The 12,007-nt window shown below is 30.8% G+C and overlaps 1 protein-coding gene across 37 annotated transcripts in view; it reads right to left on the minus strand.

Moving 5' to 3' along the window:
• LOC109387559 (regulating synaptic membrane exocytosis protein 1) overlaps positions 1-12,007 on the minus strand; it is a 203,876-nt gene that overhangs the window by 146,390 nt on the left and 45,479 nt on the right. For all 37 annotated transcript variants that reach the window (XM_019651575.1, XM_019651565.1, XM_019651572.1 and 34 more), the window contains 4 exons: positions 11,440-11,539; positions 7,355-7,478; positions 3,346-3,392; positions 1,224-1,336 (listed from right to left, as the gene is read on the minus strand). In XM_019651575.1, the coding sequence (XP_019507120.1) occupies positions 1,224-1,336; positions 3,346-3,392; positions 7,355-7,478; positions 11,440-11,539 (384 nt within the window). The remainder of the gene's footprint in view (positions 1-1,223; positions 1,337-3,345; positions 3,393-7,354; positions 7,479-11,439; positions 11,540-12,007) is intronic.

The raw sequence follows: 12,007 nt of genomic DNA on the forward strand, positions 1-12,007 counted from the left end.
GTAAATGAAGAAAAAATGGGAAAATGACACACTGAAAAAATATTGTTAGACTCCTAAGAACCAGAACTTCAGCAGTCAATACAGTTGTGTTGGCAGGGAATAATTTTTTTTTTTTTAATTCACAGGTCGGTTTTGGTTTATGGTTAAATAAGAATCATGAGCATAAGCTGTTTAATGGGAATATACTGGAACATATTTAAGAGTTATTATAAGCATATAAAATAATTTACCTTGGGATTGGTCTTTCACAGTAAGGGGCAGATTAAGGATTCAAACTTGGCTCTGTATGAATCCATATCTCTGTTCCCAGTTAATTCCAGAGATGTGTTTTTCATCAAACCAAAATGGATTTTTATCCCTCTTAATATATAGGTGGAGTGTATGAGATATTCACACACACACACACACACACACACACACACACACAATGAGAATAAAAAAGATGGCAGGGCAGATAAACACAAAAGACTCTACAAAGATACTCAATCTACTAAAAATAGAATTTAAAACCAAAAAAGGTTTTAAAAGTAACACCAGGCTTACAGTTATCTTCTTGTTTAATAAAACAAGAGCAGCATAAACAGACTTATAGAAATCCACACTTTATTAACAAAGCAAAAGATCAGCTAGTATTTATAGAATAATTTGAAGCAAGGTTTTTAGTTATTCATACAAATATCTAGTATTCTACCATAATCTATATAGATGTGGCTTTTCATAATAGTTAGCCATAGTTCCTTTACTCCAGCTTTTCCCAGATCATAGATGAGGCAACAGTGAGGAAAACTGTAGCTTTGTGAGACTAATATCAGCATAAAGAGTTTCACCAAATGTCTGAAAAAGTTAAAAAGAATATTTTAAATTTAAATATTTCAGGCTTCTGGCTCACAAGGTTGTTAAGTAAATGGAATGTGACTTTCTATCCAACTATGCACCTCAGAAACTTTTATATAACACACAAAATATAATGGATATTTTATTTACTTATGTTATCATGTAATGTTCAGAACACCTTGGTATATTGTAGGCACTCAGTAAATATTTCCCAATGAATATGTGAACAAATGAATAATCTAATAAATGCACAAAAAATGAAGTAAATTATTGGGATTAAATGACTATGGAAATACCGCAAGCTTCAAAGAAAACCACACATTTTTTAAGATAGATTCAGGAGAGTCAGCAAATACTAATAGTTTTCAACATGTACAAAAAATACATACAGAAAGTTGTCCTGGTAAGACTTGTGGGGCATCTTTTAGAGCTCCAGGACTTGTTGGAGAAATAACAGAAATGGAAGGCCTTTCCATCTTCTGAGATTCAAAGGAACTCGAACCTAAAAAAAAAAAAAAATTAAGTACTTTTTGGTAACATGTTTATAACATATGTGTGGGGAATAAATATTTTTTATAAATAGTTAAATGCATCTGTTATTTGTATAAAACCATAATTAAATACCATTAATAACAGCAGAACCTATTTTTGATTGGATAGTAGTAGAAAGTTATCATGTTGTCTTCTTTGATTAATTGCCTATTTGAAAGGTATTTAAAATGATATACTCAAATATTGTATTTATTCAGTGCAATTTGCAAGTATTGATTTTCTACATTTTTAGAGGGTATTGTATAGTTTAGGGCCTTGCAAAACCTCACATGTAGGTGAAAGGCTCCATGCTTTTAGTGACAAGAAAGATGGTACCTGTTACATTAATTATATTGGCTAAAGAATCATCCATTATGAACTGTCCTTACTGAAATGAAAATGCATGCATATATAACATAATTTATGAGTGTAGCTAAGCCTGGAATTCAACATTGTTTTAACATAAGATTTACCATCTATCTCAGTTTCGATCTTCCAAATCTAAACACTGAATGTCTGAGAAGGCTGTCTCAAGTGAGTCATTACAAGTGACTTGCTTCACCCTCATGCGGAGAATGCTGGCTCCTCACTCAGCCAATCAGTGAGGCTATTCTCTCCCCTTTTTCAAATGAAAATTCTTTCTTTCCAGATCACTATTAAAGTAGACACCCTGACACAATCAGCAGAATAGAACGTCTGCACAACGGTATTACCCCAGCAAGTACAACCTTGAACCCACAGCCATTCAAAACTTAGCTTTATTGATAAAATGCTATTTATGTAGGCTATGTCTTCCACACATTTTTTTTCTATACCTGTAATGAAGCCTAAATAAAGCTATACGGCATCGTTCTGTGGCCTCCAAAGACTTTTAACTATAAGAAACAGTGCTATAAAATTCTTTGTTACTATGTCTTTTTTATCAAGTATCCTTAGGATCATTGTTTCTTGGTTCTCAGGACAAGAATGCTGCAGCTTCTAATAATCAGTTCATTTTTTAATATTAGAGTAGTTTATCCTTAAATAGTGTCAACACTATAAATTATGCATTTGGTTCCATTTTCCTCTGTATACTGGTTACCCAGTAGCTCAAAGCCAAACATGAGCTCATCTCTAGCAGGTATGCACAACATGATGGCATGCACTCAGTATACTAACCTATCCTTGTTTAACCCACACATGTTTCCTACCTCCTTAGTACCACTGCCACTTGTTATCTCCTTAAATCACCATATATTTGTATTTCTATAAGCTGGAGCACATAATAATACTTGGTGATCGAGCTCAAATATTAACCCAATGCTGATCCACGGCAAAGTAAATATTTGGGTCACATACACATTCTCATCGGACAGTTCATTACCTGCTCATACTTTATTGCACACAGTGTCATCTTCTCGCATCTGAAGAGTCTCTAATGCTCACGTAGATAATTTGACACTCTGGCCTCACTGTCCCTTGACCCACATATACGCACTGAGCTTCACCTCTATTCCCTGCAATCACGTCCATGATCACAATGGACACTGACATGCTGCACTCAGCCCATTTATTAACGTGCCTGCTTCCTTCACTATACTGCTCATGAGGCTGAGCTAATTACTGATCAAGCTGAATAATCACTGAAGAAGTTTTTAGGTACAGCCCAAAGAACTACTACTGGTATAATAATTGAGCTCTGTGAGAGTCCTGACTGTTAGGATGCCGAAGGGAATTGTTGCCAGTAAAGATTTTTGTATAGCCACACACACACACACACACACACACACACACACACACACAGTAGAAAAAGCAAAATCTTAAAGTAGAATTGGAGTTTCCCATGTTTGTCATGGTTGCCAACTTCTGACATCATTGGATACAACCTTAGTGTATAGTAACACCAATTCATTTATATCAAATAGTTAAAGAAAATTGAAAATCTTTATTTTTCAATTTCACTCAACACATATTATACTAATGAGGAAATCTTATACTCACTGGACTCCAGTGGAGGATGGGAGCTCTCAGGAATCCGTGGAATGTCACTAAAAGAAACAGGGCATGGTGAAAATCCCATTAGCTAAACCACCCTGCCTGAGGCAGTCACAGCCACATTTTACTTCAGTGCTGTGAAAACTCCTTTTGGGTTTTTACAGGTGTGGAAATGGACAGGAGTTACTATTAAGGCAATTACTAATGCGCATGAATGTCAAACACCACACAAAAATAAAAACTGCAGTAAAAATAAGTTTTTATATACTTAATAGCAAAACACTTCAACATGACAACAATCAGACTAATATTGTGGCTAAAATAACCACAATATTTTTACTACCAAAACAGCAGGTTTTGGAAATAAAAAATGTTAAAGGTAATATTTTACTTCGATTCTAGAAAATCAAAATGACACATATTTTACAAATCAGTAATATGCTTTACAAACACATCTGAAAGAGTTTACTGAATGAAAGGGATGGAAACATCTCTTGATTATAAAATAATGTGGTGAATATCATGGGCAAAGTTAATAAAATGAAAAGGATGAATTGCTTTGAAAATTAAAAATGGTACAAGCTTGCAACAAAAAAGCCAAAATACTTTATATATGTGTATATGTAACTCATATACACATATATAACCCTATATAGAGATTTATATCTCTATACTGAAGTTAGCTAAATATATGGTCATTGACTATATGATTAGAAAGTGACTTGTGAGAACACCCATTGCTGTCACACTCACAAATTACTCTGGATAAATATTTAATATAACCTCAGCTTAATCCATTATCCACTGTGACCTTAGCAACCCTGGACCAGCTTGGTTTGGGAATTGTGCTGCACAGAACTACCTCTGATTTTCCAAAGATATTTTAGTATCAATTTAAGGAGATTAGCAATATGCAAGTATTAACATAACATATTAAAGCAGACTGGAGTAACCTAGCACCAACAGAATTATTAGATAATATTATTTAAGAATTTCTAACTACTTACCTTGTTATCTAACTTCAATTTGATTTTCTTTGCACTTTTGTGGGGAATAGAAACAAAAACTGTTTTCTCTGTTTGATTCTTTTCCTGTCTCTCATTCCCACATTTTTTGTGCAAAGCAATAATCATAACCATCTACAATTTATATGTCTTACAAATGATACTATGTCCTGTATTGTATATTTTGTAAATACATATTATATATTTTTGTATAATAACTTGTATAAAATGAATGTTTATATAATAATTAAGAGATTAATTTGCAATACCTAAGACACAAGAAACCAACTATGTATATTCTGCTACTTTCTTCTAAATTCATCTCAGCAAATTACAGTAAATTTTTAAAAATCCACTATTTTTTAGATGGTACTAGTTCTTTGAAAAATCAGCCTCAGAGTCAATTATGAAAGTTTGAGTTTGGAACGCTAAAGCCAGGTATAAGCTTTGGATTTTAAATGTTTGTGAAAGAAAAAATAGTGAAAAAAATTGTCAAAAAAATTTAAGTCATTTTGAATTACAATTGATTTAATGTCAATTGCTTCAGTGATATTTTCAGGCACAAATTTCCACTTGACATTTACACGTCTTCTTAACAAATTTCTACTCGATGTTTATACACGAGTGAGATAGCAGAATAGTTCCAATAACAATTATAAGCATAAAGGTCAAGGATATTGTATTTGGTAGGTTGGCAAAAATGGTCAATAACTCATGATGACTGATGTACTTATGTCTCTTAGACCTTGGGTTTTTTGTTTTGCTTTGTTTAGTATTTTATGTCTCTCTTTTTAAATTAATTTCTAATTATACCTGACATACAATATTATATTAGTTGTAGGGGTACAACGTAGTAATCAGACATTTATATGCCTTACAAAGTGATCACCCTGGAAGGTCCAGTACCAATTTGACACCATACATAATTATTACAACATTATTGATTATATTCCTTATGCTGTACTTTACATCCCCATGACTATTTTTATAACTGGTAATTTGTACTTCTTAGTCCTTTACACTTTTTAAAATTATTTTTTCAATTACAATTGACATTCAATATTATTTTATATTAGTTTCAGGTATACAGCATCATGGTTAGACATAATAAGTACCCTTTAGGTCCATCCATGTTGTTACTAATGGTAAGATTTCATTCTTTTTTATGGCTGAGTAATATTCCATTATATAGCTGTACTACATCATCTTTATCTATTCATCTATCGATGAACACCTAGGTTGCTTCCATATCATGGCTACCATAAATAATGCTGCATGAGCATAGGGATGCATATATCTTGACAAATTAATGTTTTGGATTTCTTGGAATAAATATCCAGAAGTAGAATTGCCGGGTCATAAGGTAGCTCTATTTTTAATTTTTTGAGGAATCTCCATATTATTTTCCATAGTGGCTAGATCATGTTGATCAATGTGCACATAAGTTATATTTGGAATGATTCTTGGAATCACTATGCCACAAAATTATGAATAAACATTTGCTTTCTGCTTGAAATTAAGTATAGAGCTACACTGAACAGTTATTAAATATAGGTAGGATTATTCTTCTAGGTTTCTAATAATTTCTACATTAACTGAAAAATCAATGTCAGATTTGATCCTCATTTAAATATAGTCTTTGTATTTCATATTCTTTTGAGTTCCATAGTCCATGACATTTTAGCATTTGGCTATGTAGATTAGTACTTTTTAAATTATTTTCAAAAGTAAAAATAATGTTATTCCAGTCCACTTTAATTGTTTGTTTTTCAACATCATCATGAATCAATTATGTTTTAGCTGATTACTTTTAAACCACTATATATCTGAAAGTATTTGGCAATGTGCACAATGCTTGATTTTAAATTTTATTTTTTATACTTTTGATTCATTTTCCAATTACTTACCTCTTTTCCAGTCTCATATTTACCTTAGCACTAGAACACATGTTATGTAAAACTAGCATAAATTGTATAGTGTTGCTATTTTAGAAAAATGGAAATGTATAATACTTTTGCAAACGTCTTCAATATTTACTCTTAATCATCACTTAAAATTGGTTATAAGCTTCCCTTTACTTGGAGTTTTATATATATTAATATTATTCTTTGGAATATATGATCATACATTTTCAGTCTTTTGAGAATTAGAATATTTCCTTGTATGTTTTGCATTGACATATGTTCATGAGAACAAGAATTTAAGGTTGCTACTTTTGCAACATAAATATCTTCAATTAATGGCTCAATATTTTAGAGAATAGGAAAAAAAAGGATATTATTTCCAAAAATATATTTAAACATTAAACCAATTATAATGGGACAGTTCAAAATGCATTTCAAAAAATTTTAGATAGGAAAACAATATTTTGAAACTGTGGGTTTGCCAGGAAAAGATAACAATATGGGAATTTGTAAACACAGATACAGAAAAGATCGCATTGGCTGTAGATAATTAAATTATGCCAAAATGGAAGTCTTAAAAAATATATCAATTATTATGTGAATTAAATTTTTAAAATATTTCATACTTGCTTTTTAAATGAAAGTTGGAACTACCCATGGGTAAAAATATAGAAAAAATATTCTATTTTTTGAATAATAAAAAAGTTCATGTAGATATATGAAATCACTACCACTTAAAATATCATAAGATGAATTTATTAGTGAGTCTCTTTAAGGAAATAACTACACATTAAATTAGAATTACTAAAAATAAATAGTTCTATTATTAAAAATAATATTTTACTTTATATTTTACTTCTAAAAATGCATATCAATAGTTTTTGATGTTAAGATTATTAAATTGTGGAGCTTCTAAATGTAGTGGAAAATACTCAGTATTCAGGTTTAAGAAACTAAGAAATTTTAAAAATCTAAAATATATGCCCATAAGTGAAGGAAAGAACTATCCATGTTAACATGTACTGTATGAATGTATAAACTTCTTTTTAAAACCCTGCTAATACATGTAATTTACTAAACTTAAGAAGTAAGTTTTTTTAGCCTTACCCAATAGGCCTTGAAACAATAATTTCAACTTGAGGTTCTGATTTTGATTCTAAAATAATGTTGTAAACTTCTTCATTTGTAGCTCCCGGCAGGGGTTTACCATTCCATTCTAGAACTTCATCCCCTTGAATTTAAAAAAAAGGGTATTTTTTTACCTTATATATTCTGTTTATTTTTCTTATCTTTTCTCTTTTTTACAAAGAAATGCAAAACATATACAAATAGTTTAATTGCCTAGGCTCTGCTCTTAAAAGAAAATTGATTGCCATATAATGTCAGCTAACTGGTTTTTCTAAACACTTTTTTCTTCTTTCTTTTTTTTCCTTTTTTCCCCCCTATGAACACTACTGGTCACTGGAAACAGTACAATACAAAACTACCTTTATCTTTTGAAATATACCAGAAATAACATAAAAATAATCTCATGCTATGGGATGGAATTAGCACAGCTTATTTGGAAACATTAAAAAATAATAATTAGCAGCATGCCCTCCATATAATAAAAGTAGGTGCCTCGAAATGTGAAGGATTCTTATTAAACTCTGCATAAATCCGGCTTTATTTTGGTAGAAATTGCAATTAACATTTGTTAGCATGAATTTTCCAATTATAAGTCATGCTTCATTGTCTTCACCAGATGCACAACAGAATAAAAATGCATGAAAAGACTGAATTCTTACCCATAGGGTAACGCAGGTAGCTATGGCAAAGTTACAAAGCAAGCAGATGTAAAACTGTTGCATGACAGTTAACCCACTTCCAGATGTTCATAACACACACATTGTATACATAATATATACTGTGAGCATTAAAATAAAACTAGAAAGTATTTTTAAAATAATAAAATATTAAAGTACTCATTAGTTTATTAAATAATCCAAGATTAATCAAGGAGAGTACAGTGTTACAATAGATGGGCTAACAGCTTACTGTTGTTATTTTAACTGGAGTTTTCACCATAGATCATTTGGGAAATATTATTTATTTTCATAAATATTTAGTAAAGTTTTAGGTCCCAAATGGTTCTCTGTCCAGTGCCTTTCAATTCACAATGGTAGGGTCAGTTAAAATATCCCAGCCTCAATATTTTCAGGCATCTTAATTTATTTTGTTTCTGCTTATTTTGTTGTTCTCAGTGTCTATAACATTTTAGTAGCTAAGTAAATACTTGTTGAACTAACAAATTAATATCATCATTATACATTTTAAAGCATGAAATAATAATAATAAGCATGAAATCTTTTAGTTTTTAGCTGTTTTTTTAAGTATAAAATTTTGTTTTAATAGCTATTTTTAAGTAATTCTTTTTTTCCCTCTATATATTTGCTTACTCAAAAGTCAGTATTTGAAAAGCACATGCTGCTTTGGTTTGGTAAAAGTATGGTTATTACCAATAGCTAAATGACTTCTAATAGTTTGACCTAAGAACTTCCCTAGAAATATTTATCAAATAGGCAACAAATACACTTCATCATAAAAAAGAAATAAAATGACAAATTTAAAATGTATTAGGAGTCTTCTAAATTTTTTGACCAAGAGAAGAAATAAAGTTTACGTCATGTGAATGTATATATGTATATGTGTGTGTATGAAAAAGTATTTTCTGAAACGATACTTACCCTGATATTTTCTATTCTATTATGTTCTATTTCATGTTTTTTAAATGATGGATGCAAACCACTACATCAATTTTACTACCCAGTTAGAGTAGCAATCAACATTTGCAAAAGGACTGCATTATAAAATTCTCCTCTTTATAAAATTCTCCTCCTTTTAGACAGCAACCTGGAATCATACTTTTAATATCAAATTAACTAACTTTATTTTTCATTTACAAATCAATACCTCCTAAACCAGAAGGTGGTATGTTTAACAACATTTATTTATATGTGAATAATGTCCTCAGGCAGAGATATAGAGTATGATATAAAGATGACAAAGAGACATTATTTATGCTTAAATTTGGTGGGGGAGAAATACAGGTTCCAGGCAGTGCCAGGGAGGTAGTAATTAGTTACTGCTCTAGGTGAGATATCAGGAAACACTTTAGAATTAAGGCAACTTTTGAAGAATTTTGAAGGATGAAAAGGACTTCAACAAGCAGAGCACAAGAGCAGAAAAGCAACCTGGAAGCCTAAAGACGCTGACTGGGTGTGCAGGTTTAAACAGCTTGCCAGAGACTTACAGGTAGACAGCCAGGGCTGGAGGGCAAAGTGAATGGTAATGAAAGTATCTGGAATTGTTAGTAGAGGAAAAAGCTACAGAGCTTTGACTTGAGCAGATGATGACTGGGAGACACGGAAGGGTCTTAATAAGGAGAGTGTCAATGTCTGTTTTAAGCTTTTGATGATTATATCAAGGAGCGGTACAGTGCATGGACTTAGGGGAATCTGCAGTAAAGAAAGCTATGGCAAGATCAAAGCAAGATTGCAAACGTTGAACAAAGGTCATGCCAATAAAAAAATATAGCAGTGTAGTTTTATAGACCAATGATATTTATATACAGATAGAAGGAAAAATAGTTCCTCCATTATAATGGAAATCATACAGAATATATGATCTAACTTATTAAAAGAATTTTTTTCATATACATCAATTGCTTAAAGTGAAAATACAAGTATACTAGTATGTTTTATGTTTACTTAAGTTTAGCTTTTAACATTTTAGATCTAAGTTTCTCAGGCTCTAAGCATATAAGAGTGTTAAATAAATGAAATTAATCACTAAGGGATATGTTATACAAAAAAACCTTTCACTGGCTTTCTTAAGTAATTTACTGAAACAAAAAGGCAAAATCAAAAGGAATTGTGTTTATAATCTGATCTGCAAATTCAGAATTTTGCAGTTAAAGTTATCTTACCCTGGAACGGTCAACAACAGATTCTTATACTTTCTGAGGCTAATTATTTTTGAGTTACTTAACAAGCAAAAATTCAGTTTACCAATAAAGTCACTCCTGATTGAGTTAGATGTGGAATCATAACTAGTCCCTGATAAGAAGTAATAGTGTAGTGTAGCTCTACACATTTTCAAAGTTGTACATACAGTAAATAGTGAAAAATTCCTGATTTGGATTTTCTCCCTATACAAGACTTGCATAGCATGTTCCTATCAAAGAAAAACATGATTTTGAACTAATATCTTGGTAATCAATTACAATAAAATTGTCTTTAACAGTTATAGAATATTTTTCTGAAGGCCTCAAAAATTACAATCTTAAGGTATAAAAACTGAAAACATAACCTAAATGTTCTCTTTCTATGTGCTATGGGTTGTTAATCCCCAATTTTACAGTTCAGTCTATTTTATGGGTTTTTTATTTTTTTTAAATAATTGTCTGGCAAATGCATAAGCTGACACTCTAACCAAAATATTTCTACTAAACATTGAATTAAACTGCAAAAATATGTTATTATGATTTTATCTAAAATGAAAAGTCAACAATTTGTCAAAATAGATTTTAAAGTATGTTGCTACTGAATATGGTACATTTGAATATATTAAATTATTTTATTATGTCATATTAATGTTTCAGTGCAATCTAATATAGATCTCCAAATACTAAGAAGTAGCACATCTGCATGAGCACATTACTGTATCTTATTTAAATAAAAAATATTTTATTACATAATCTGTGTAAGACATATGTTTGGGATTATAGTTTATGAAACACACTGCTACTCAATAAGTGTTTTGTGACCATTATAAATAACTTTAGTATAATTACTATAGCTATACAAACTATATAAAATAATTAGTGATTTTTTTTCACAAGGCTAAATTGTTTATATTTTTGTAGCAACATCATGAAGCCATGTACAAAAAAGAGTAAGCCTTCAGAATTTTGCATCTATTTATTTTTACGTAAATAAAAATGATTCCAAACCTTACTCTCTCCAAACTGCTACTGATGTATAGTTACCTATTATTGCAATCAGTAAGTATCCATATCAGGAAAAAAATTTTATTCATGCATTAAAATTGGTTATTTACTTAACTGACTTATATGTAACTTACCCAAAATTGAAAACCACCAACTCATGCACAGAGTACATATTGTTTAAATGTTAAAAAAGAAACTTTACCTGCTCTTAAGTGTCCAACTACATCTGCAAGGCTACCCTTCTTTACTTTGGTGATGAAGGCACCAAGGCGTCCTAAGTCAGTCATTTTTCCTCCAACAACCTGGATAATTATAAATTTGTAAGTTCCCAAGACTCAACTTGAAATATAAGTTTATTAGGAATTAATCATATAGTCTTTTATGATGTATTTAGTGTAGGAACATTAATGAAGCGAAATAGGTTTTTGATTAAAGGAACTAACAGTATAGTTTTAAAAGAGAACAACATCTCATAACATTTTAGATGACCTAAGTGTCCTAAGGAAGCTTATATATAGAGTACTTATATTGACCTAACAAAACAAGGGAACCATGAATCAGGTATACCCTTAGAAGACAAGTGCCAGATCTTCCCTACTTACCATCAAAAGCAAGTGTTTGACAATGTTTACATTTGAATTTTTCTTTATCCTCTCCCTTCATGCCCACCATTTGAATTATATTTCTATACGCAGATAATGCCCATTGTTACATCAGATCTTGATCTCTTGTATATTTTCAGTAGAATATAGGTCTAAGTCAAAGAGGCT

This window comes from Hipposideros armiger, unplaced genomic scaffold (genome assembly GCF_001890085.2).
Source record: "Hipposideros armiger isolate ML-2016 unplaced genomic scaffold, ASM189008v1 scaffold_162, whole genome shotgun sequence".
NCBI classification, from domain to species: domain Eukaryota; kingdom Metazoa; phylum Chordata; class Mammalia; order Chiroptera; family Hipposideridae; genus Hipposideros; species Hipposideros armiger.